General features: G+C 52.4%; 1 protein-coding gene across 3 annotated transcripts in view; it reads right to left on the bottom strand.

Moving 5' to 3' along the window:
* TEX264 (testis expressed 264, ER-phagy receptor) overlaps positions 1-24,788 on the bottom strand; it is a 127,359-nt gene extending 102,571 nt beyond the window's left edge. The window contains exons 1-3 of one of the 3 annotated variants that reach the window (XM_054034959.1): positions 24,650-24,788; positions 22,175-22,269; positions 20,709-20,997 (exon numbers count right to left, since the gene is read on the bottom strand). In XM_054034959.1, coding sequence (XP_053890934.1) covers positions 20,709-20,966 — 258 coding nt within the window. In that variant the 5' untranslated portion in view covers positions 20,967-20,997; positions 22,175-22,269; positions 24,650-24,788. Of the gene's footprint in view, positions 1-20,708; positions 20,998-22,174; positions 22,270-23,288; positions 23,385-24,649 lie in introns of those variants that run through there. The other 2 variants (XM_054034957.1, XM_054034958.1) reach the window with 2 other exon arrangements.
* Between the last annotated feature and the right edge of the window lie 2,711 nt (positions 24,789-27,499).

Raw genomic sequence — 27,499 nt, 5'->3', positions numbered from 1 at the left:
CCAGCAGAGTTCCACCTCCCATGCTCATGAGCCTCGCCAATTGGTCAGCAGGACCATTGTTCTGGCGGAACGCAGCTGTCCTGGGAAGTCATGGTCATGGAGGTAAGGATGATCGCTGAGGTAGCCTGGGTCACTCCCATAGATGGTTTGAACTGGACCTGAAATCAATGGGGGCCAGGCACAGTGGCCAGGTGTTTGCAGCGACATGTAGGGCTAAGTAGCCAGGCTGCTGTGATTTGCACCACCTGGAGCTTTTTCAGGGGGTGTGGCTTCATTCCTAGCCACAAAGAGTTGCATTCATTAGGCTTGGAAGTCACAAATGCACAGATCACATGGTCGGGCCTGAATCCAATGGAAGGGCTGAGGCTCCTGGCTCATCACAGATGAAAGAGGGCATTCTTTGCTGCCATGATTATTTGATCATCCAATAGCACTAAGGGGTACAAAAGGACCCCAAGGCTGTGACCTACCTAACAAGCTGAGAGCAGATGCCCTTGAGACATTCTTCGGGAGGGTAATTCTCAAAGCACTTCCCTCTTCATACCAGCATCTCTTCAGTCTCTCCTAGGTACATCTATAGCCAGCTTCCTCTTCAGCCAGGGGCTGATTTCTGGTAGGGCCTGAGAATGCTGCGGGACGGCACTGTTTGTGTTGGATACCAAGGAAATGCAGAACTGAGCATAGGTGCCAACTTTTCCCAGCAACAGTGGGTGCTCGCACCCCCCCCGGCCCTGCCCATCCCTCCCCCAGCCCCATTCCAACCCCTTTCCCAAAGTCCCCACCCCAACTCTGCCCCCTCCCTGCCCCTATTGGACTTCTTCCCCAAATCCCTGCCCTGGCCCCACCTCTTCCCCAAGTGCACTGTGTTCCCCTCCTCCCCCCTCCCTCCCAGCGCTTGCTGCCGCGAAACAGCCATTTCGCAGCAGGAAGTGCTGGGAGCGAGGGGGAGAAGCAGCACGCTCAGGGGAGGAGGTGGAGGTGGAGCAGAGGCGGCGGTGAGCTGGGCCGGGGGGGGAGCTGAATTTTTCCCTGTGGGTGCTCCAGCCCCAGAGCACCCATGGAGTTGGCGCCTATAGAACTGTGTGTTACCTGCGTTCAGCGGCAGAGGAACTGTCCACCGCAAGGGGTATGGTGCTTTGCTCAGAAGACGGCGCTTTCTTGGGGGTTGGTCCAACACAGTGGAACAAACTCATTCCTCCAGGAACGAAGACCCTCCACTATGCTCCACTTCACGGTATGGCGCACTTCTCCTCCAAACACTTCCAGCTGCATCCCCATCGTACGTTACGTTATTTTAAAAAACAAACTAACCCCCCACACACAGAGCTTATCCTTGGAGAGGAGAAGAGAGAAAGAAAGAACCATGCACAACCGATGGTAGCCACATCTCTCAATACACTTCTGGCAGACACTTAGATACAGCACTGATGAGGGCCTGTCATGGGGTCTCTCACCACACTGGCACCTCCTGATGACCATTTCAGGAATTAGCTCTGGTCAGCAGGTGTGCCCTCCGATGGTGGTGGCTCTCCCATGCTCATCTCCACCTGCAGACCCACTCCAGTTACAGTCTCACTGCCTATGCTTTGTGGCACAGCCCTCCAGCCGTGTCACAATCCGGGTTCCCCCCTTCCAGGGGACTCCTCCTGCAACAGTCTAGACTCTAGCTGCTCCTCGCAGCGGCTTGGTAGTCCATAGCCTGGCCACTTCTTCAGCGGCAAGTGAGGAGGAGGGGACTCAGGTCCGCCCACTACTCTGGGTCCCAGTCCAAGGACTCTGTAAACAACAACTTCCTACTGCCCCTCCTTTCTTTCTCCACCAGTCTGTCTCAATTCCCTGGGCTACTTCCCCACAGCCTCAGCACCTTCAGTTCCTGCTTCTGGCTCCTTCACCCTCTTCCCAGGGCCTCAGGCCTGCAATGCAAGCCCTAGTAGTCCTCTTCACGGTGCTAGTCTCTGCAGTCCTCTAGGAAGCCAGTCGCCTCCCTTGGGCTTCCTGCAGCAGACCATATGCTCTGGCCTGCAGCTTCCTTTTATGTGGGCCGGTTGGGTCCTGACTGGCTGGTCCAGCTGTCACCCTAATTTGCTGCAGCCACTGCCCTAATTGGCTGTTTCCTTGCAGCCCTCCAGGCTGAGTTTTAACCCTATCAGGGTAAGTATGGGGCAGACGCCCCATCACAGGGCCATATAAGTAACTGACTAAAACAGAATAGTCTTCTAGCCTGGCAAGAGGATCCCAGAAGTTGGAGGTGAGCACTGTCTCTGAGGTCCGCTCAATCCTTGGCCTTTCTGCTGGAGCTGCCAACACGAGGGCCAGATGGCTGCCACCGCCATGGTCCGCTCCTGATGACGCTTGAATTCCAAAACATACGTTGATAGAACTGAAGCTTCCCAGAAGGCCAAGGAATAAAAATCAGTGAAGCACAGAACCGCTCCCTGTCTATAGCTATTGGAACTCTGGTACCCAAGTTCCCCCTCCCGCCCTGCTGTCCATACTCCTCCTCATGATTCTCAGATGACATGCAATGGGAGAAGCGGGAAGGAAGAAAACATGAGCAGTGGTGGTGGAAAACTTGGTCTGCTAGAGAGAGACTCAGTGGCAAAGAATTTTCTCAAACCATGAAGAAAGCAGAGACTTTTTTCCTGTTGTCAGAGAGGGAGCAAAATCATGCCACTAGAGCAGTGGTTTTCCACCTGTGGTCTGTGGGTCCCTGGAGTCCACAGACTATGGCTAAGAGGTCCGAGAAAGGCTGTCGTTACCATAGAACAGTGGTTTTCAAGCTATGGTCTGTGGACCCCTGGGTGGCCGCAGACTACGTCTAAGATTTCCAAAGGGGTCCACACCTCCATTCGAAATTTTTTCAGGTTCCACAAATGAGAAAAGGTTGAAAACCACTGCACTAGAGGGTTTCCAGACTGTTTCCACAAACCCCAACTGCCTCCACGCAATCCCAGAACATGACACCTCTCAGAACAAGGGGCTATCAACTTAAAGAGAAGATCACCACATCTGGGATCAAGTATCAGAGGGGTAGCCGTGTTAGTCTGAATCTGTAAAAAGCAACAGAGGGTCCTGTGGCACCTTTGAGACTAACAGAAGTACTGGGAGCATAAGCTTTCGTGGGTAAGAACCTCACTTCTTCAGATGCAAGTAATGGAAATCTCCAGAGGCAGGTATAATGATATATATGTTGCTTTTCACATCTGGGATGTTCTCAGAGGCCAGAAAAACAGCAAGTCCCAAGCCCAGCAGCCTCCTTCCAAGAATGCAGCCCATTCAGACAAGGGAGGCATTGACCGCAATCAGGGCCACAACCTGTGACCCTGGCCCCTCTCCTTCCTGGATAGAGAGCACCTGGGTTGAGGCACAATGGTGGGTGAGGGAGATGCACTGTTCTCAACTCCAACAATATCGTCTTCAGCAGGAGACTGCACTGTGTTTGCCTACTTAAGAATCTGCAATTCTCAAGGATTGGCGAATTCCCCCAAGTCCCCTTGCCTACACCTGGAGAACCGAGCCAGGAGGCCCCCGAAAAACAATCCACTTAATCATTTTGGGGAAGCTCATCAGTTTGAATCACTGTGTTGACAAATGGCTCTAGCGCGCAGGGGAGAAATGGTCCTCAGAGAGAGGCAAGGTAGAGGGAAAGACAAGACCTACACAGCGGAAGGGAGGGAGGCAGACAGTGCGCGTGGATGGGGAAGGGGACAATGAATCAGGGAGATAAGAGCCCAGAGTTCTCACACACACCAGACAGCTCTCTGTCCATGTCCGAGACAGAGGCTTGTCAATCTCACTACAGAGGCATACCGCTGGGGTTATCATACAACTACCTTGGGCAACCATCGGTCAACTACCTGACATTCAGCCATCAGAGATCAGACATCACAGACAACCTGCAGACCTACAACCAGCTGCTTCCAAACCCTCAGATCTCTGCCTGCCCCCCCAACTCAGCATTTTAGCCTCTAATACAGACAGACAGGGCAGCTCAGGCATGGGACATTCTACTGTACACAGCCACCATAGCTGCACAATCCCTGATACTGCAAGAGCCCCTGGGAGAACAGCTCCTCAGCTGCCTCTGGGGAGACAACAGAGCAGAGAACTCCGGGGGAGACAGGCCAGCTCAAGGTAATGGGAGAGAGAGCCCTTCGCTTCTAGATCACCCCATCAAATCCAGACCAATAGGGACCAAAACTGAGACATGTTGGTCTGTGGCTCCTACATGAAATGAGTTGGTGGATCTCAGGCTAGTTCCCAGTGCACTTGTATCTGCATCACACAATCACTCAGTGACCCTTGTTGCCAGGCTTAGTAGAGCTATCAAGGACTGACTCGACCCTGGAGAAAAGTATCCCACCATGCCCCACAGGGCAAGTTGGCAGAGCTGCGTAGCAACGCTTTGCACAGCTGCGCCCTTGGCTCTCCCTGCTCTAGAGAGAGGACTAACCCAGCGCCTTTCAGCAGCACCGAATTCACTATGCTTAGGAAGCAGAGATAGCATCTGTGCCCTCTTGGTCCTGGGTTTCTCCTTTAACTACAGTTGGTGAGGGACTGAGAGCTGAGCCCTGCAAACTCATGCCACCTAAGGTGACAAATCTTGCCTGCATCTGCTCAAATCAGTGTGTGATTCCATGGTGGGGGTGGTGTGAGTCAGAGGGAAGGTGCAAATTACACCAGTTGGTTACAGTGCCCATCTCCAATCCCTCTTTCTACAATACAGAAACTCAGAGACCAGCTGGTTGGGTGGTAATTATGGCAGCTTCACCTGCCTTGGGGACAGTGTGGGACACGCTCCTCCTTGCAAGAGGCATAAGTCAAAAGAGAAGGAGCAGTGAGGCAGGCCTGGGGCGCTCACCTCCTGCATGATGCTATCCGTGGGGAGGACAGCTGGGATGCAGAGGCTGAAGGCTCAGCAGCACTGGACCTGCTTCCCCATTAATGTGGCGAACAGGGCCTCGAGAGTGCAGCCCTTGGCCTCCTCCAGTCCTGGGCTTTATTGGAAACACCCCACAGCTGTTCTGCTAAGCGGCTCCACCACGAAGCCGCCCAAGTCCAGTCCAGTGGTAGGAGGGTTCCCCTCTCTCCTTTAGCCAACCCCTGGACTTTCCAAAGCGATCTCAGCCTGATTCAGCTCGAAATCATGCCTCCAATTTTGTGCTCTCTCTCTCTCTCTCTCAACTGCCTGTACTGTTCTCCCACAGCAGATCTGTACCTCGCAGGATTCCTTGCCCTTCCTTCCCCTCACTCCCACACACTCCTAGAGATGCACTTTGATGCCGCAGCATAAGAATATTCTTTTTTTTTTTTTTTTTTAAAGGCAGCTGTAAATGTACAAAGGGACTCTCTGAAGCAATGCTAGCTACCCTGCCATCGAGCAGAGATCTGGTTCAAACAGCACATTGCTGCCACCCTGTGCCACACAAGGGACCTGCGTGCGGAGCTCTGCTATGGAAAGACCACCACATTTTCTTCAGACCATATTTTTGGAGCTAAGCAGAGAATGGAGCCCAATTTTGGAAAAGAAGGATCAGTGAAAAACCGGTCAGTATTGTTATCTGATTCCTGTAATAAAGAGATACACTACTAAACAGATTCACATGTGGATTGCAATAACCTCCTGGCCACCTAGGATTTCAGAGCTGTCACTACATTGCAAACCATTTGGAACTTTACGGCAACAGAGGATACAGAACGCATCAGACCCTACTTTCTCCAAATTACCTGCCACTTGAACCACATGAGACTCCGTCAGCAGTACAGGACCTACGACACACAGCTGAGCATTCTGGATTCCCTGTCGAGTTACACATTCCAGCATTAGGGGATGGAACTCGACTCCCCACTTCACATCCAAAGCTGCTTTTTCAAAGGTTGATCTCCAACTGCAGAATGCCAGGGATCTACACTACACCAGCCCATGCAGTCTTGACAAGGCTGGGAAAATATACAGAGAACACTTCATCCAGGCAGATGTGACTATTGTTTCTAGAAGGATGTAAAGCCCTGGAAGGAGAGGAATTATTCAGTCCCTTAAAGTATAACTAGGAAACACAGCTGAAATTAAGCAAAGGACAATTTAGGCCAAAATAACAGGGAAAGCTTGCTAACAGTGAGATCTATACAACTGTGGAACAGTCTCCCAAGGGACGGTGCAGAAGCCCCACTGCTTGAATCATTTAGAACTAGACAAAGCTGTGGAGAATAGCCTGCAGGGTCCAATCCTGGAATGATTCCTGAGGACATTGGCTCAATTATTATTAAAGTGCTAATGAGTCTGAAAGATGGAAGAGATGTCTCCTCACACGCTGTCGCTGCAGGAATCTGTGTCACGATTCTGAGACTGTTGCTTTAAGAAGTGACTAAAGAGCATTTCAGCAGAAGCCAAGCTCCAGGAAAATGAAACATCCTTTCAATCCCTTTATTTAAGTGCTCACAATTCCTGTTTTGAGGCAGATAAACAAAGATAAATACTGAGTGAAGTAAATTAAGCTGTAAGTATAGAGGATTTTATTAAACAAAAAGCAAACTGCTAGAAGCACAGCCTTGGCAGCTCACTGTTTGTTTGGTTTTTTTTAATTTTTAAGTGAATTTAGCAGGCAATCTTCTGTTTGCTTTGAATAATACATGCATCAAGATTGCCCTGTGGCTTTGGAACTGCAATTCAGACCCTTCTCCAGCAGGTGGAGATAGGGACCTATGTTTGGGATTAGCATTGTAGGTCCCAGGAGAATAGTGGGTGACCTGAAGAAGAGATCTGTGTGAGCATGAAAGCTTGAATCTCTCACCAACAGAAGTTGGTCCAATAAAAGATATTCCCTCTTCCACCTTGGCTCTACAACTGGGATTGAAAGTATTCGATTTTAATTGGTGTCAAATATTGATTTTTTTTCTGTTAAATTCTTTCTCCATTATTCTGAAAATATCATGTAGGAGCTACTAAGTGTGTGCGTTTCAAAGAGCGTTTGGTGGTTAGTTAATGTCCGTAGCAAATAATTCAACCTTTCATGAGGCTGTCACAGCGGGGTCATGGGCGTCCAGACCTAGTGGTCAGAGATACAGTCCACCGTCATGAGACAGAGTCAGCTGGGTCAGGTACTGGGAAGTCAGAACCACTTGACACTGGGACCAGAGTCAGGCCAGGTCCGGATACCAGGGATCACAGGTAGGAGACAAACTGGAGATCAGAATCACAAGCCAGCTGCCAGGAGTCACGCCGGTCAGGATGCCAGGAAATCAAGCCAGAGCTGGAGCCAGAAACACAAGGCACAACAGTCCAGAGCAGGATGGAGCCCAGTTGTTCAAACAGCTTCCTGTTCCAATCCTGCTGCCTTACATAGGGCCAGCAAGCCAATCAGCTGCTCCCGGACTCTGCCAACAGGACCTCAGGGGTGGAGTCTCAAACTGGGGCTGGGGTTCATGAGTCCCAGGCTAACAGGTGGAGGGTTGAGTGGAGCCACTCCCCATGACCCCAGGCTTGAGACCTGAGGGTCATGACAGACACAACAGTGCAACTATCATATCCTGTAAGCAGCGGTGTGATCAAATATTTATTTTTTTACTTCTTCAGGTGTCAAAAACAATAAAAGTGCATACATACACAAATCTACAAGTGCCTCATATTTAAACAATCCTAGAATGACAGAAATCACTGCCCAGCAACAGGAAGTACTTCTATATAGTTAATGCTTCAACTCACCCAGACAGTCAATCAAACAGGTAACAAACTAATTCAGGCATGCAATAAGAAATCGGCGTAGGAAGTCGGTGAGGCCAAGAACTTACCAAGATTCAAAAAGGAATTGGACATGATTATGAGTAACAAGAAGAGCGGGAGTTGTTGTTATTAAACATTAAAATTTGGGAAGGGATATTAAACCTCGGGCGTCAGGGGATAAGCCAATCTTCATCAGGGCATGTCTACACTAGAAACGGAAGTCGACCTCTGTTAGGTAATTACTGCGGTGGCTGATGTCCACGCTATCCTGCTTCTGTCAATGGTGCGCATCCTTACCAGGAGCGCTTACACTGACTTAAGAGGGGCAGTGTGGGAGGCTGAGAACCCAGAGGCAGCTGGGCTCCTGGCAGGGAGCTGAGTGCAGAGCAGAGAGAGCCCGGCTCAGAGTTGGGAGCCTGGGCAGCAGCTGGGCTTGGAGTGGGACCCAGGGGGCAGCCAGGCTCTGAGCAGGGCAGCTGCAGGCCAGCTGGGAGCAGGAAGCCCGGGGGCAGCCAGGCTTTAGCTGGAGCCCCTCACCCACCCCAATGACAGCCCGGCTTTCTTGTCAATTTCACGGCTCCACCATGGACCCATGAAATTGACAAGAATGACAGGCAACAGTCCATGTAAGCAATGCAGTGTCTACACTGCGTCACCCTAACTATACTGACATAGGCCCTATGGAGGTGGAGTTATTATGTTGGTGTGGTAGGGCACTTAAATAAGCGGGAGCAAGGCTGTAGCATGCATACTGACAACTAGGGCGACGTAAGCAGCCTTACATCAACCTAACTCTGTACTGTAGACCAGGCCTTAGAGACCAGGATGAGACTAATGTGAGGGCACATTATCCTCATCTGCTACTGCAGGGTTCTTACACCTTCCTCTGCGACACCTGGTGCTGGCTCCTGTCAGAAACAGGACAGCAGGCTAGAAGGACCCTGAGTCTGATCCAGCCTGGAATGCCTATGTCTCCATGTTCCTTCCAAGCCTAAATAACAAACCAATATTAACACAGATCCAGAATGGCCATTCCCTCCCCTTTTAAAATCCTGCATGTCTGCACAAAATTCAAGTCACTGAACCAAGAAAACAAATCGCAGATGTGTAGAAGGCAAGTTTTGTGTGAGTGCATGAAAATCGGGCTTTGGGGATTGGGGCCATCACTGCAGTGTCTGCGTCTGTCCTACACACTCAGGCGGTGCTCAGAGAATCATCTTATCCACCAGTCAGGAGCCAGGGAAGGATAGGTCTCTGATAGACATTCACTGGAGCTTTATCCAGACCACTCTGAAACAAATCAAGCAACAGGGCTTCTCCCCTCTCCCTTGGGGAGACAATTCCACATCCTAAGAGATCCCCCACCCTAGCAGGACGTTTTTCCTACTGTTCAGTCTTTAGTTAATATCCTCCCATTCCTCCTATTTACACCTTTTGGGACACCCCAAGCAACACCCCGGCCTCTTTCTGGGTGTAGACACCTCCTCATTTATGGACTGTCCTGACACCTCCTAAGCCCTGTGTGCATGAGATAACTGACCCTTTGTTGCTGCCAATGGCTGGGACCAACACCTGGTACTTAACACACTCGCACCCAACAGGATTGCCTCCCGGGGGTCGGGGATCTAAACAGCTTAGAACAGAGAGTGCCACGTACAGCATGGTAGGTCCCACTGTCCTCCCTGCCCCCAGCCACCCAGAGGAAGTGCATCCTCTGCCCACAGAGCCCCAGGCAGGCAGCCAGACAGCTATTTCCACTGTCTCATGACAAAGACGTCTATTTCTGGCCACTGGCCACCATCAGGAACACTGGGCCAGCCCCGAACAGGAGCAGATTCTCCTACCGAGCAGAGACGGTCCCTTCTGGGGAGGAGGCTCTGAATCACCCCAGAGGCAGGGAGAAGGGATGAGTGGAAACATAGGAAGGGGGCAGCAGGGTGGGGAAAGATCCCTTCTTTTCTGCAGTCCCGATTTGGAAAATAATATTTCTGGATGCTCCCTGGGGCCCTGGCGAGAGGCAGCACCCCCAAGGGGGACAGCTGGTGCATTGGGGGACTGATGGTCCGGAACTACAGACACATCAGAGATGGGTGGTGTCCCTGGAGCACGTTTGCAGGCAAGGCCTCTCTCATCCTGCACTGCAAAGCCTGCCTCAGCAGTCAGCAACTGGGCACGTCCAGGGGACAAGGCCTGATCTGCACACAACAGGGCAACCTTTCCCCGGGCTGAAATGGGCACTTGGGATGGGAACTGGGTAGGAAGGTGTCATGGGTGCCCCACGGCTGTTCCTCAGCCTTCACTGCAAGGCAGAATGGCTGGATCCACTGGCCCTGATCCACTTCCCCACTTTCAGCCTGCCCCCCAGAGCTGTGCCACATGACCCACAAGAGGTGTTCGGCCCCTTGCACTGGCTCATCCCCGCACATCAGCACCACATTGGCTCCACGGGCCCTGGGGAGCCTTGGCACCAGGAAGGGGGTGGGGCAGATGTGCCCCACATGTGCCCCACAAGGCACAAACACAGGTGCCAGCTAAGAGCACGGCCCCTGTCATGCGCTCTCGACCTCCAGGAAGGGATCCAGTGAAACGCACTGTTTTATCAGCTGATATCGGCAGCCTTTTCCCCACCAGACTGTTTGATCACTAAGCACTGCTCAACGTACCAGGTACGTGGGGCTGGACACACCTCCACTGCTGCCCCCCATACCAGGCATGCCCTCCGTGAAGTGATGACGTTCCAAATGTACCTGGTGCGGGGGTGGCACTGAGACACACATCTGGGCTGTTTGCTCAGCCATGCTGGCTCCAGCTTGCCCTTGGACTGTTGGCAGAGGGAACCTTGCTGCTTCCCAGTTCTAGCGCAGCTCGATGGAGCAGGACTGAGAGATGCAGAGCTGGTTCTGTATCAGGTACTCATATGGCCCCCAGCTCCACAGCAGCCATCGCAGTGCCTCCTGATCCCAATGTCTTTGTCCTCACAACCCCCAATGTACAAATGGGAAACTCAGGCACAAAGCGGCTGTGACTTGCCCAAGGTCACCCAGGGAGTCTGGCAGAGCCAGGAATGGAGCAGGTCTCCCAGACTGGCTCTCTAACCACCAGGCCTCCTTCCTTTTTAGGACTAAACCTTCCATTGCTGTTTCCCAAAGAGGTTTTCCAGTGGAATCCAATCTCAGCTAGGCTTTTATTTTAGTGTCAGTCAGGTGCACAGTGGGGGAGGGGAACGCCCAGCTCCTTGCAGAGCCAGGAACCCAAATCCAGCACCCTGCTACTGCATGAGAACCAAGCATTTAGGTGGAAACTCCTACAGCTGATCAGGTCTGCCACAGCACCACCTACCTGAGCTGGCTTTAGGCTAGCAGCTGCCTCAGTTCCCACCCCCCCCTTGGGCTTCCCAATACCTTCAGCACAGGCTTTCATATGTCGAGTCACACCCCTTTTTGGGGCCAAGGTTTATTAACAAAGGTCACAAGGAAACCCAAGAATTCCCCTAACCTTCCTAACTGGCTCCCAACCCTCAGCAGCTGCTGAGTCCTGGGCCTGCTGAAGTGTTCCTCTGGCAGGCTTGTTCTCCCCACTCCAGCCTTCCTCACTGGCTCCAGCTCCGTGCAGGCTGTTGCCTGGGAGCTAAGGCACATCTCTTGCTGTAGAGCAGCTCAGGAAACCCTCTTGTTCCTCTGAGTCACTCCCTGCTCTACATCAGGCAGCACCTCCCAGGGTTTCCTGCCTGGAATCTCCCTGCTCCTCCCTTCCACTCTACAGCCTTCTCTCATCTCCAACCCGAAGGTGGATTTTAGTCACATGACCTGTCTCTGCTCATTCCCTCCACCTGGGGAGATGATTAAAGGGTGTCCCCTGTGGAGCAGAGCCCATCTCCCCTTAAAGGGCCAGTCACCCTGTGACAGGACCCAACTCCCCTTTGACTTCAACATGGGGGTTTCCAGGATTGATCCCAACCCCTCAGTAAATAACAAACCTTCTTTTACACAAGTATTGCTACAAAAAGAGGGATAAGAGGGGAACAAACCCAAGCAATGCTGGCAGGAGCATGCAGAACATAGTGCAGAGTTTTCTATATGGTGGCAGCTTCGGGACTCAGCTGGCAATGGTGCTCAGGATGCACAATGGAATGGCACTTGGAGCTCGGTGGGCTAAGAAACAGACAAAGGCAAGCAGAACCATCTCAGGACCTCCCCTTTCAGATCATGGCTGTCGTCCGAGGATACTGCCTGCACACCCACCCTGTGCACTAACACAGAGAGAGACCAGACTATACCCCTCGGCACGCCCATTCCTTAGCAAGCTGCTGATGCTCACCTCCAATGGGCCCATAGCGTCAGGCTCCATCACCCATGCTCCTGCTTTCTCCCAGGCTGCCCCACAGGGGGGCACTCGCCACAAACATCCATAAAGCCCCTTCTTCAAATCCCTCCTGAACTCTCTCCTTTGCCCATGTAAAACTGGACCTTGGCTGGGCTGCTGAGACCACAATCTATCTCTCAGACCAACGCTGGCTCACTGTTTCCATATACTCCCCCCTTGTCTGTACCCACCTGTTGTCTCTTGCCTTCTACTCAGATTCTCAGCCCTTTGGGGGCAGGGACCGTCTTGTTGTCCTGTGTTTGTACAGTGCCTGGAACAATGGGGTCCTGGTCCATGCCTAGGGATCCTAGTGGCTAGCGTAATACAAATAATAATAATGATAATAGTCCAGAGAGGAGGGTTTCGGCACCCAGCAGAATAAGGGACAGGAGGTCTGTAACTGCCCCCAGCTCCCTGCAATTGAAGTTCAGCACTAAGGCCAATTCTGGCCCTCTCCTTTGCTTCTACAGCACCTTCCCTCCAAGGATCTCCAAAGGTCTCACAGCCTATCCTTCCTGGACAGACCCAAAAGATCAGCTTAGACACATGTAGGAGCAACCGCTCTTATTCCCGCATGGGCCGGGGAACCCATCCCAGAGGAACGATACCACAGTGAGGAGCAACAGACAGAGAGTGTCTTAGAACCAGCACTTGGCAATTCGGTCTTTGCGCAGAAGCAGGGCTACTTGAATGAAAACAGTCACCAAGGAAAATGTACAAAGCTGTCTTTATCCCACAGCACCCCCTACGTTTGGAGCTGCTTTGATGTGCTCCAACAGGAAGATCAGCAGGTCTTCTTCAGCTAAGTCTTGGTGCCCATGCTGCATTCTAGTCCTGCTGTTCTAAGACCATGACCAGACTCCCCTTTGTTCATAAGGAATAAGTGGGGGATTAAGAGTCCACAGGAGCACTCATTGTTCTGCCAGCTTCTCAGGTTTCCCCAACAGCCAGAGGCCTGCTGGCAAACAGGGAGGGGGAAGGTGATGGGTCTGCTTCCAGCAGCCCTTCCAGCTGCTCTTTAGAACTCTGGAAAAAGAAAGGGCTTGGGGGTGGCGCCTCCTGGGCTCCCAGCCAAGTCTCTGCTGATTTGTGAGCTGGGTAAAGCCAGAGGTGATTGGGCCTGACATTTTCCCAGTTGGATGGCAGTGGCAGAAGTCTCTCAGTGAAGCACACAAGAGGCCCACACCCGAGCAGGATGGGGAGAAGCCTCAGAGCTTGGCCTCTCCGACTAACCCATTACAATCAGCTAGGCCCACAGGCAGGAGAGACCTAGGCCACCTGAATCCAGCCTCTTCAGAGTAAAGTAGACGGACAGGGCCAGCTCTGGCTTTTTTGCCTAGGGCGGCAAAAAAGCCACCCGCCGCCCTCCACCCCAGCCCCCCCCAGCGCGGCAGGGGAGGGCACCGAGCCCCGCCGTGAGCCCGCAATCCCCAACTGGCCGGAGCACCGGGGGGAGGGCGGCGAGCCCACCACGGCTCTCCGCTCTCCCCGGCGGCCAGAGCGCCGGGAGCAGGGCGGCGAGCCCGGCCAGGGCTCTCCACTCTCCCTGGCGGCCAGAGCGCTGGGGGTAGGGTGGCGAGCCCACCGCGGCCCCGCTCTCCCCGACCGTCCGGAGCGCGGGGGGGAGGGCGGCGAGCCCAGTCGCGGCCCCGCTCTCGGGCCGGAGCGCCCCGCCGCGCCACCCCCCTCCAGGTGCTGCCCCAAGCACATGCTTGGTGGGCTGGTGCCTGGAGCCGGCCCTGCAGACAGATCTCCAGCCTCCCTCATCCCCTACCTGGACTCTACTCAGCTTCCCTTCTGCTACAGTGTCCCACAGGCTGCAGACCTCACTTCCCTCCTGCTCCCCTCTGCGCCCAAGCCTGGGTGCTTTGGAAACAATGGGGAAGGGTGATGGAGCCTCACTGCAGGGGTTAGGGTGGGGTGGAGAAGGGCAGTAAATGGCAGTATTCTACTCAAGCTTCACCCACAGCCGCAGACTAGGTGGGTGTTTCTGTTAAAATAATTAGCAGTGGAATAGGTCCCTTTCACTTGCCATCATTAGACTTCAGAGTCAACTCCCGCTCAGATGGATGGGGGCAGCTCACGCTGGTGGAAGTATCAGATATTGAAGCACCTGTACAAAGACCAGGTAATTTTACACACAGGATTGAAGGGTGGCTCTGGTGGAAACAGTCTTTCCCCAGCCAATGCCAGCAGCTTGACTGAGTGACAGTCTAGACTCTAGCCATTCCACTGCCACAGCTACAGCCATGTGCTTTGCCAGTAGCTGGGCGCTCTTTGTGCCCCTCTGCGAGAGTTTAGCACTGCAGATCCACAGAACGATGGATTTCCTCACTACTCCTCTGTACTGCCCCGTCAGCCATCCACACCCTTCCAATCTGTGCACCCCCATGCCGACCGCACTCCTCCAATCCCTGTGCCCTGTGCCGCCCGCACCCCTGCTCCCGTGCCATCCGCACCTCTCCATTCCGTGCGCCCCCGTGCTGCGCTCACTCCTCCAATCCGTGAGCCCCCATGCTGCCCGCACTCCTCCAATCTGTGCGCCCCCATGCCGCCCGCACCCCTGCCCCCGTGCCGCCCACACCTCTCCAATCCGTGAGCCCCCTTGCCGCCCACACACCTGCCCCCATGCCACCCACCCCTCTCCATTCCGAGCGGCCCATGCCACCCGCACCTCTCCATTCCAAGCACCCCATGGCACACACTCCCCTCCAATCCGTGCGCCCCCGTGCTGCCCGCACCCCTCCAATCTGTGCGCCCTGTGCCACCTGCACCTCTCCATTCCGAGCACCCCCAATCTGCCCTCACTCCTCCAATCCGTGCGCCCCCGTGCGCCCGCACCCCTGCCAACATGCCGCCCGCACCCCTCCATTCCAAGCGGCCCATGCCACCCGCACCTCTCCATTCTGAGTGCCCCCGTGCTGCCCGCACCCCTCCAATCCGTGCGCCCCCATGCCGCCCGCACCCCTCCATTCCATGCGCCCCCATGCCGCCCGCACCCCTCCATTCCATGCGCCCCCATGCCGCCCGCACCCCTCCATTCCATGCGCCCCCATGCCGCCCGCACCCCTCCAATCTGTGCACCCCCTGTACTGCCCACACCCCTCCAAGTCGTGCGCCCCCCATGTCACCGGCACCCCTCCAATTCATGCGCTCCCCGTGCCACCCACACCCTCACCTCTTCCTAGTAACCACACACACGCACCCCGTCACCTTTCCTAGCAACCATGTGCACACACACAGAGGGTGGAGATCATCTCTGGCTCCCTGAGCCATTCCTCATCTCATGCAAGCACTGTTATTTTGGGAACGATCATCTCACAAATCAATCTATTTTCCATCTAATTCCCCCTCTTTCTACGGGGGCAGCTTCACGTCCCAACAGCAACACCCTATTCAAAACCGGTTTCCTTATCCCATGGGAGAGGGCAAGCAGCTGCCTTTCATTTACAGCCTGGGCACTGGCAGAGGAGTTCGTTCACACAGGCTGATGCCATGGGGAGTTTTTTGATCATGCTGCAGTAACTTGGCCTGGCTTGTCTTTGAAAGTCTGCTGGCAGGCATCACGGGTACTGTGCTATGCTCCCATCAAACACTGCACTATATCTGGCAATGGACCAGGGCTCTCGGGCAGGCTGTGTTATCCAGTAGCTGGAACAGAGGACTATAAGTCGGGAGTGCCAGGTTCTATTCCTAGCTCTGCCATTGACTCGCTGTGCGATTTTGGACAAATTACATTGCCCCTCTCTGCCTCAGTTTCCCCCTCAGTAAAACAGGGATATCCCCCCCCCATCCCGTTTCACATGGGTGCTTTGATGCATTGCTCTTATACAATTCATGAGTGTTAGAAGGTGTTTGGATGGACGATGCTGTAGAAGTGCAAAGTATTATTATTTTATTAACAATAATATCATGCAACTCCAGGAACAATGGGGCCCTGATTCTGCCTGGGGCCTCTGGGCACTACACCAATAGAAATCATAACTCCCACAAGCACAACAACAATCACTGAAGTCAAAAGGGGGTGATGGTGCTCAGCCCTGCCCAGAATCACATCCTGAGTGCTGATGAACGGTGCCAGATGAACAGCGCTGGAGACCAAGGTCCCCCCGTTATTACCCAGCACCCAAAGCAGCTGGCATTGCTGCTGGCGATGCCCCACCCATGGGAAGCTGGGGACACCTCAGAGCAAGAAGGAAAACTGATGTGGAGAGGTGGGAGCTGAACCAGCTCACAGCAGCAGGGGAAGATCCTCCCAAAGGCCACCATGCCCCACATCCCCCCAGAGGAAGCAGCACTAAGGCCACGTCTACACCCGGATCAGCAGGTAGTATTCGATCTATCGCGTCTCGTCTAGACACGATAAATCGATCCCCGAATCGACACCCGTACTCCACCTCGGCAGGAGGAGTAAGCGGAGTCGACGGGGGAGCCATGGCGGTCGACTTGCCGCCATGAGGACGGCCAGGTAAGTCGAACTAAGATACTTCGACTTCAGCTACGTGAATAGCGTAGCTGAAATTGCGCATCTTAGATTGATTCCCCCCCCCGCCCCTCCAGTGTAGACCAGCCCTAAGAAACCAACGTGTTGGGTGGAGCCCTGGGTTCAGTGTGGGGCTGAGCTCAGTCCTTCCAGATCAACCAGGAGACTGGAGAATTGCTCCTCGCTGGAATTAGTTATCCAAGAGCTCTGCTGTGAGTTCACCCCAGAGCCCCTGCATCTCTCTTCCCCCTGGAGAACCAGCTCGCCTCTGTGAAGCATGAGGGGTGCCTTCCCTTTTCCCCAGCTAGGGCATTGCCAGACCAGTGGAGAATGATCTGACATGGCCAGAGCCAAACAGATCCCATAGCAGTAATTCGGACTGGACCTAGGGACCCTGCAATGCAGCCACCTCTGGGATGGAACAGGGCACTAACCAAGATAATACTGCATCCCATCAAAGCTGAAGGGGGAATTTAGGGAGACAGAATGTCCACTGGCTGGGACTACAAACGACACCCCTGCAGGGTGAGGAAGGTGACCAGTGCGGAGGGTCAAAAGGAGCTGTGCAGAGCCCCATCTCTTAGCTTACCCAAGGGCAATAAATCCTGTTTGAAAGTGGGGTGTAAAATGGGGGTCTGCAAACACGATGGGGCCAGCTGGAGAGGAGGGAGTAGAACCGGATGAACAAGGGACGAGCCAGTGGAACTGTGTTTGCAGAAAGCAGCTTTCAAAGGCACCTTTACAAAACTTTCCTAACAAGATGTGTTGAGTGCTATGTGCAGACCATTGGGGGCAGGGGGGGGAGGAGAAGGCCGTGTGCAGACCAGAGGGAGGAAGTGGGGAAAGGCTCTGTGAAGACCTTGAGGGACAGGGAGGTGAGGAAAGGCTGTGTGAAGGGGCAGGGAAGGAGGTGAGACATGTGCAGACATGACCAGAGCAGCCCTGTTGAATGAATGTTTTACAGATGCTTGGAAGCTCTTTCCTGGCAAGCTCCAGATAAACAATGGCTTAATATAAAGTCCAATGACATTTTGCCACTTCTTATATCCTTAATACACACTGAGATTCCATGTTATTGCAGTAAAGGAGGAGCAGCCTGAGCTAAGCACCTTTCCCAGGGACAGGGCACTGCTCTCCCTGGGTATCTGTGGCATGGCGGATGGAATTGTCCCAGCAGTGGTGCAGGTACCATGGCTCAGAACGTCTCTTACCAATGTGGTATTATGACCTGCCCCAGTGTAACCGATAACGTCGGCAGGAGAGATTCAGGGTTACCACCACACTGCCCAGCCTGCCTGTAAAGTCTGCTTTGGCCATTCAGTAGGTGGTGCTCTCTGCCCTTGTTAATGGTGGCCCAACATGAGGCTGGGGTCTCTGCTGCTGGAGGAGCCATGTATTTCCCTTAGATCCTGATCATTTATAGTCACTAAGGCCTTTGTGGCGCTGTTTGCAAGAGGAGAGGTTGGTAGCCCCAAGTCCTGACCCAATTCCATACCCTACCCTTCTTTGTCTCCTGTACTAAACGGCTGTGTAGCGTTGCTGGGCACTGTTAAAAAGCTGCCACATTCCACCTTAGAGGTGGCTGAATCAGGGTCCCAGACATTAAATAACCCCACTAAAAGAAATTAAATTGATTCCAAAGGTATCTCCATGTCTGCTGCCAGGAGGCAGCCGGGAAGCCAGCAGGCAGATAATGGGGGGAAACAAGAGGATCCCCCCAGTATGCCAAGAGAGCAGGGGTTTCTCAACAGCTCCAAGCACATCCACACTGCTGACCCCAGCAACTGATCCAGAGCCTGTTTCCCTTCCCTGCTCAGACTGAGAGCTGCCAGATATACACTTCGCTGTTTAAAGAGGCACGGCCATGCCGGAGGTGCCTTTCATAGGACATTTCTCCCAAGAGCAAGCTCCGTGGCCAGCACTTGTGCATGCTCCCGTGGCTGTTACTAAAGAGATTCATGTTGGACTAAGGCGTTCATCCTCCCAACAGCTCCTGCTGTGATATTACAACCCTCCGGTTCCTGATGTCATGGGATGTTGACATGGGAACAAGGACAATGTCAACAATCCCCAACAGCAGAATTAAGTCGGGGAAGCCGAGGGTTGACAACTGCAGTGAGAAGGGGGAGAGGAAGGGCTACACACGTGAAGGTTGATCGGCTGGACAGAGTGGCCCTGTACTGAAAGTCCTGATTTTCCTGCTACCACTTGTGGAATATTCGTTCCCTGTAATTCAAGAGGTACCACTTGTGAACATGGGCCTGACTCAAGAGCAGATGCTCCGCGCCTAGGAGCTCAGGGAGGGGAAGTTTATTCACAAACAGACTGTTAATGTCCAGTATTCAGCAATGGGCCAAAATAACAACAAATCTTTCCAGCAGCATTTACAATCTGGGAAGAGTCCTTCAGTCACAGTGCACGGCAGTCAATCGCTCAGATCCCCTGCCAGCCCCAACTCTGTCACCATCCTAGTCCAGCCCAAACTTGTACCCACTTGGAGTCCCTCTCTCTTTCTCTTAGCCCGACTGTGCCACACTTTACAGGTGGCAGAAACAACCACCAACGCATACCCCCTGCCACATTGGCATAAAGGCAGCATCCTGGAGGCATGTCAGGAGAGGAAGTGGCAGGTCTGGGGCAGGAGTCTACTGCACTGTGGCTATTCTCTGCTTCCCACATTCTACATGGAGTTACAGGACAATGAGAGCAAAGGGGCCGGGCAAGGGACAGATACGGGGACTGCTAGAGCGGTTGTGGCCACCAAGCTGACTCCATGACAAGTGCTGTCAAACACACAAACTGAACGAATGGGTGCACCCAGGGGCTTTTTCCCTCCCATCTCCTCCAACAGCAGTGGCCACAGGGGACCCTGGTAACGCTGGATGTAGAACGTTTGCAAACAGAAGTTCGAGGCGTAAGTGGATGGCGTCCCCTTAACAGGAGAGGAACGTTGACAGTCAGGCTGAGCAACACATTACACCTGTCTAAAGGTACCACCAGCCAACAATAAAACAGGGGTAGGCCTCGTACATTCAAGGCAGCTTCCTGCACCACAAGACCAGTCGCCCAAGTTCAGCAGGGACCAGAAAAGCCAAGCAAGAGCTATCAGTCTAAGCCCCAAGTCCAAGAGCCCCAACTCCCCAGCACACACACACAGAGCTGCTGGCAGGTCTCGCTCAGCATTCCTGTCAGGTCACATTGGGTGTTGCTGAATCACTTGTGAGACTGTGTCTATATCATGGGCAGATGCCATTTAACAAGTCAGTCAATCATCCTACTTATCCCCCTGGGAATTAAGACTCAGGCTGGTTTACTGGCCATCTGGACTAGGTCAATCTCGGAATCCAAGGTACTAACCTGCTGCCTAGCATCCATTAGACAGTGATCTTCTCCCCGCCTCCTGAAGAGTTTGAGCCAGAGAGAACCATTTTACTCTACAGGGAAGCCCATAATAGGCTTAGGATCTCATCAGAACTCACTAGCTGATCTTGCAATTAGCAAGCACCAGCAGAAAAGTGCAAACTGAAAGTCTCAAGCACTTCTGAGGACATAAATGTTTTCAAACCTCATCTCACAGGCAGAGGTGGGGTAGGTTAGAGAAGGTTCAGAAACCAGGCATAGGCAAGCATGTAGTGGGAGGAAGAGACTATTTGCTTTTAACCATAGAGAATATCAAACACCGGCCCAGAAGGGGAGGCTGCCCTTCCATCTACAGGGGGATCTGGTATCCAATGCTTTACTCTCATGGTTTAGGACACCAGCCCCACTCCATAGAGAAGTACAGGGGTGTTCCACCCAGCAGAGGTCATATGGAGATTATGCTTATTCCTACTCTCACTGAAACCCAACTCCTCAACACTTGCAATTGGACCTCCTCAGACTCCTGTCCCTACGGTGCCTCCATTGAAACTCCATGAGACCTAGCCCAGAGGATTAGCAAACTCACCTATTGGGATGCCCACAACTAGCCTGAGATCCCCCCAGATTGGGGCCTCTCTGCCATATACAGACTTGAGGCTCATATTTCAGAGCTCTGCCCAGTTCCCACAGCTGTGTCACCCATCCTGTAATACACCCGGAGGAGTATTAGCAGCATGGCTTCCAGGCCTGGCCAGCTCCAAAGAGCTCCCATCTGGTTCTTACCGTGTGAGGGTTGTCATAGTAGACGCCGATGGAGCATAGCTTCGGAGAGATACTGCAGCTCTCCGTGAACAGCTTGCCACACTCGCCGTAGGGCCCCACTTTGAACTTGTACGCCAGGGTGATGTTGCGGATGGGGGGCGAGCCAGCACTCACAACCACCTCCGAGAAGAGCCCCGAATAGATGGCAAAGCCAAAGAGAGTCAGCAGCAGGAGCACAAGCAATGCCCCAATCAGTCCAAGGAGAACCCAGTCCGCCATGGCCCCTGGTGCCGCAAACTCCCCTCACAAACTAGAGAGGAGAAAGAGGAGAGTTAAGCCAATCTTAGGAGACAGCGGTCTGCCTCAAAGCTACTTTCCAGCCACCCTCCTCTTCCAATTCCTCTGCTTTCCACACAGCTGATGAATAAGTGAAACAGCAGCTAAAGCCAGCTCAGAAGCACTCAACAAATTAACCCCACTCCCTGGTAACCATTCAGTTTTTGTAACCACATGCAAACTGTGCAACCTGAATGCCTCTTGGGAATTAAGAGGTTAAATGGCCAGGGGATTGGGAGGCACTGTTTGTTATCACCCAGTTACCAGAAGAGCACTGGTGCTCCACCCCCTTTCCCAAGATGTAACCAGGCGAGACCAACAACTAACCAGGTAGGGAATCCACGATACTGGAGGATTTATTTATGGTACAATGGACTAGGCAGAAGGTTAAGGACTACAATGTAAGAGGTCATTTGTTTCTCATCTCGCCTACTGGCAAAGAGCTTTGTGGGAAGAGGCCCACTTCTTAAAGAGGGCTGGAGTATGATCAACATGACTTTAAACTGTGCTTCACACCCCTCCCAAGACCAGATCACTCTAACCATACCACAGCCAAAAGAAGTGAAAGGCTCAATGTAAAAGGTAACATCCTCGTACGTTAAAGAGGCACTGTCAAGGTAGAACTGCTTTATTTCTTCACCTGATTTTTAAATCTGAAAGAGCTTTTAAAATGGCAACTGACTTTCCACCATTTGTGCTGTTTGCTTGCTGTCTTCTCTTCACTTCAGGCAATGAAACTAGCGTGGTGAATTTCTCACTGGCTGGTTTTCACACACAAGCAGGTTGCTGTTGTGTTTAGCTTTCCAATAAGCCAGGGAGGAAGTTTCAATCGAATACAATAAAGAAAAGTTTTGATTTTATTTTCCCCATAACCCCATATCTATGCTCATGGGGTTTTGAACAGAAACTAAATTTGGGACCCAAGTTAAATTCAACAGCACCACAGGTGAAAACATTGGAAAAATTTATTTCTGAAAAAACAGTTCCACCGTGGCTGTTTGTTTATTCAGCCTCACATTGACCACAAATCCTGCTGCCATCCTCATCAATGCAAGCACAGCCAGGACCAAACACTTCAAAGTCAGCCAGATCCATCCCTGGTCTAACTCCACTCACTGCAGGGGGATTAGACTGGGGTGAATTTGACCCACCGTGTCTTATGTTCCAATTCACCTGAAAGTCAGAAGGTTAGAGCCAAGCAACAGCTCATGGTCTCTGCTAGACTCCTGACCAAGGATCCACGTTCCTAAAACAGGAGGGAGATAGTATCATTATTTCCTTTATTAAAAACTGCAGCATGAAAACCACCCTTCTCCCCCTCACACACACACATACACTTACGTTAGAAATAAACAGCCACCCCAACCACTTTACACGTGTGTTGTTGTGCTCCCTTTTTGAAAGAAATCAGGATCAGTTCCCCCTGCCCCCTTGAGATGAATGGCATGTCCCCTTAGTTTGGGATTGTTTAGCCACATCAGAGGTGGCTGAGGAACTCCATTCAAAAAGAGATCACTTTGGAAAGCTGCAGATCTCCCTGCAGGATTGGACAGGAATTTAAAAAGAAAGATTCAGATTTTGGAAAGAAATTTCTCTTCGATCAAACATTTCATGACAGGAAAGGCCAGATGGCATGGCTTGAGCTAGCAATAGCGCAAAGGGGCACTCTGCAAACCTTCCCAATGCATCTCAAGATATGTCCACTCTGCAGCTGGGAGCATGCCTCCCAGTGCAGGGGACAGATTCATGCTAACTGTGCTCCAGCTAAAAATAGCAACATGGCTAGGTAGCATAGGCAGCGGCTCAAGCTAGCCACCTGACTACAAGCCTGCCCAGACCTCCTGGGTACATACTTGGGCAGCTAGCAAAGGGGCAGAACTTCAGCCAAATTCTGCTATTAATTAAATCTGGGGCAAATCTGCAGGAACTCCATTGAAATCAATAGTTATTCTGGATTTATACTCAGGTAACAGGGTGCAGAATTTGGCCCTATGTTTTTAATTGTTTCTAAAGTTTACTCAATACAAATGTTAGTAATCAAATCACACCAATTATACCACACCCACACACATAAGCCTCACACAAAAGAAAAAGAAGAAAGGAAGCTTGCCACACAGAACAACTGAGACAGGGCTACAATCTATGCTGGTCAAAAATTAGGAAGAGGCAAGCGAACTGAGCCCCCAAGTCGTTAATCAGCTAATCCACTGCACAGAGGTTATTGACAAGCACAGAAACTGGAATCTGTTATCAAATCCCATTTACCCGCTTCTCTACTCATACAGCTGTTCAGTTTCTCCCAAGTTCTCAACCTGTCTTGTTTATTTCAGTTGTGTTCTGCTTCCTGGTTCACGTGCACCAGCCTGATGAGGTCACAGCTCGTGCACAGTCTGGGAAGCCAACATGCATTTTTCCTTCCATTCCTTAAAGAGCCACTGATGCTCTATGGAAAACTTTGGAACACATTCACTTTGGCAGCAATTCTGCCTGGGTGTCAATGTTTTATCCAGAGGGAAAGGGGAAGGCAGTAGGGGGCTGTTTCTAGGATTCCAGGGATCAAAACAGATTCTCTGCTCCTTTCAGAGTTTGTCCACTCCAGCTTCTTATTCCGTACCTGAGTAGTAATCTCCTGTGACAACTGTTCAGCTAATTGTAATGACACAAACAAAGGATTATGGCTTCAGGTAAGGACTAAACAATTGGAATGGAATGAGCCCTTGGGCTTTGATGCCACAGGGATTCAACAATACTGGTTACAAATCAGGGCAAATCATGTTTGTTGATAGCCTGGTTTTCCTGACCAGCACGGACTGGGATTTTTTATTCAAATGAGATCCAGGCTCACTACAGACTCTTGGGGCTTCCCTTAAATTGGTAAATGTTGGTTATTGTCAATTTTTGCTTCCATTCAAAGACTGACAAAGAAACACCTGTGTTCACAGCTAGAGAAAAATTAGGGGGGTTTATTTTAAATACTGTTTGGGTTTTCCTGAAAGTTGCACTGTAAGGAGTCTCACACACCCAGCTACCATGGTGATGGGTGCTAGAGAAAAAACACAGAGAAGAGCCCAGGGCATTGGTGGGTCAGGAGATTTGGGGGAGGGGGGATGATCAATGCAGGAGGGGACACTGGGAACCCTCAGGAGAACTTTGGCATGCTGAGTGTTTGGCTGTTCCTCAAAGATTTTCTCTTCCTCAAACAAAAGAGATGTAGAAATCTTTGGGGCTAGTCAAACACCTGGCCCAGCAAGACTGGACCCACAGCGAGTCCCCTTCCTGGCACACCGGATGCCACTCCGCCAGACACTCTGCTGGCCCCTTGGAATCGAACTCTGCATGTCAATCCTCCTCCTTGGGAAACACTGGCGAAACCCTGGGATTGCCCAGCGCATGTCAGTTCCCACAATGACCCACACCACACTGTGATCCACTGCAGGCTGGTCTACAAGGGCTTACAAGCTCTGAGTGTCAGTCTCCTCCCGAAGCCAGCAGGGATCCCCCGAGTACCCGTCTCCCTCCCCTCCCCGGGATCCCCCGAGTGCCCGTCTCTCCCGCCCGGGATTTGCCGGGCCCGTCTCCCCGTGGGGTCAGTTCCGCTCCCCGGCCGCGTCCCGCGCTCAACTCACCCCGCGGCGGTGGCAGCAGGGCCGGCTCGGCGCTGTCCGCTCCTGGCTCAGTCTCGGGCGCTGCTGAGGCGGCGCTCGGGGGCGCGCCCGGGCAGGCGGGAGGGCGATCCCCCGCTTCACCACCGCCCCCGCACAGGAGCGTGCGGCCCGGCGGGACAGAGCGTGCGCGGGCACGGCCTGCCTACGGGCGGGCTCCGCGCTGGGCGTGGCGCTGCCCATCCCGGGGGGTGCCTGGGTAGGCGGCACAGGGGGGCTCCTTGGTGGCCCCGCCACAGCCACGGGGGTGGGGGGTAGAGAGCGTCTCTGGGGTGGCCCCACCCTAGCCAGCTGGGAGCGGAGGTCTCTGGGGTTGTAACATCCCAGCCACAGGGGGGTCTCTGGGGTGGTGCCATCTAAGCGGCTGGGGGGGGAGGGCGTATCTGGGGTGGCCCTGCCCTAAGCAGCAGGGGACGGGGTCTCTGAGGTGCCACTGCCTTGGTCTGGAGGGGTCGCTGGGCTGGCCCCTCCTTGGACCCATCCCCGTCTGTGGGTGAGCCTGAGGTGGCACCACCCGTCTACGGGGAAGGGTAGGTTCTCAAGGCAACGTTGCAATCTGAGGGGCCTCGTCCGTCCCTGGCCTACCTCCCAGCTCTGCTCCCCAGCCAGCCCAAATGAGAGCCGGACACTGGGGGGCAAAAGGGACAGGAGTGACACCCCACACGGTGGCAGCCTGGAGCAGGGCCATGGGGCAAAATCGTGCTGTTGGAGGAGCATCCAAGGCTGGGACCGTGCAATTTACAGAGCGGCCTTTTACTGTGGTGCTATAGGAGGAGATCTCTAGCCTTGTGTTGGGCTATCACAGATGCACGCCAGGCTGACACGTTAGCATCCGAGGAGAGTACCCTAGTTCTGTAGTATTGGCTGAGTGACTCAGGGCAGACTGTGTTGCCAGAAGAGGGCTCCAGCTGGGCCTGGTGCAATCAAGAGATGGGTGCAGAAGCATCTGTGGAGTTCTCCCTCCCCCACCAGGCGAGGGTGGTATTCTCAGAAGAATAACCCCAGCCTAACACAGAAGAATGGGAAAAGTGTCCCTCTGGAAAGGTGACATCAGGAGAAAGCACCCCACTGTTATCCCCCAACAACCTAGCCTGCACCAACAGTCATTTTTATATTGGAATATTATTTAAAAGTTGACTAGAAAAGGATGTGAAAGTCCCCATAGCTCTGTCACAGTGAAGCAGGAAGTGGCAGCACGACTAACTCACACGTGGATGTCAGTCAGCGATAAGCATCATAGAAATGCCTATAAATAAATATTCTGAAAATGTAATCCAAAACCTACTGATTGTCTACCAGACAGTGTTCATCACTGGAACAGCAGGGGACCTAACAAAATAATCAATATCAGAGTATAAAGGCTCACACATGATCTAGTTTCCTCACCAGAGGTCTTCAGGGTAAGGAAATGTTATGTTTCTGTGCCAGGACTATGGTAGGGGCTGTTAAATTCTTCTCATTCCCTGCTTCATGATGTCCAGACCAGCAAGACTGAGCTATGTGGTGATCAGTCTAGTGAATCCAAATGGCCTCCACCCAATAACAGATTTGGGCATTTCCTGTCAGGAAACGTTTTTCACCCACTTCACATGTGTTGTATTGAGACTGGTTTGGCTACCCTCTTGAGGGCACTGTTTATCAGGAGGACACCATGGGCCTGGGCCAACGGAGTCTCACCAGAATTCATATACAGAGATCCAGAAAGTGCTAGGAGGGCTGAAGATTATGTCCTGTGAAATGTGCGCATGGCTGGTGAAACCCAGAAGGGAGGTTTGGGGGCACATTATTGATGGGGAATGTTAATACCTCCCTTCTGGAGAGCAAGATGCTAAATACCCTGAAGGGATGATCAGGACTTTGCTCAAGACATTTATTGTTAATGACTTCAGCCATTACCACTCTGCCTCAAACCTTCCCTTTATTAGACAGGTCAAAGAATGGCTTGATGACAGTCAAACCTGGTGATTGTCTTCAAATATATTATGGGCAGTCATAAAGAGGTGATCAATTGTTCTCCATGCCTACCAAAGGTAGGACAAGAAGTAATCAGCTTAATCTGCAGCAAAGGGGATTTCGATTAGATATTAGGAAAAACTTACTAAATTAAAGGATACGTATGAATAGGCTTCTTCCAAGGGAGGTTGCGGAATCCCCATTATTGGAGGTTTTTAAGAACAAGTTGGACAAACTCCTGTCAGAGATGGTCTAGGTATACATAGTCCTGCCTTAGCATGGGGAGATGGGCGATGACCTGTTGGGGTTCCTTCCAGCACTACGTTTCTATGATTCTATGGCAGCTCAGGGTTCACCTGGATTCCTCTGTTCCTTGGCTCAGCTACTATGGTTTCAGACCTGGCTAGGGTAGGGAGGTATCCTTAGTTGATGCTCTTCCTCCTCCAATCACTGGATAAAAGTTAGCGGTCATGCTGATGTTGTTAGCTCTATCAGCAGCCTTTGACAAGATGTGGTTGACTCATGGGCTCTGGCAAGGATGGGCAGAGTTGTTCTTTAATGGCTACAGTCCTTCTGTCTGAGAGTTTTCAGAGTGTGGTGCCTGTTTATATGCCACAGAACTGCACTCCATCCCACCTCTTTTCCAATGTGTATGTGAGAGGCATATGAGACTGCAGAGCAATCCACATGTCAGTAATACTCAGTTCAATACCTTCTTTTTGCCAGATCTGGGCAGTGCTTTGCCACTGCCTGGATAAAAGTGAAAAGGGCTCATTAGGGTGGAAAAGACAGACCTGATGCTTGTTGACAGGGGAAGTAACACGCACAGTGACTGGCGGTTGGGTCTGCTCTATCTGCTGC

This window comes from Malaclemys terrapin, chromosome 7 (genome assembly GCF_027887155.1).
Source record: "Malaclemys terrapin pileata isolate rMalTer1 chromosome 7, rMalTer1.hap1, whole genome shotgun sequence".
NCBI classification, from domain to species: domain Eukaryota; kingdom Metazoa; phylum Chordata; order Testudines; family Emydidae; genus Malaclemys; species Malaclemys terrapin.
This window is presented reverse-complemented; position numbering and strand designations above follow the sequence as displayed.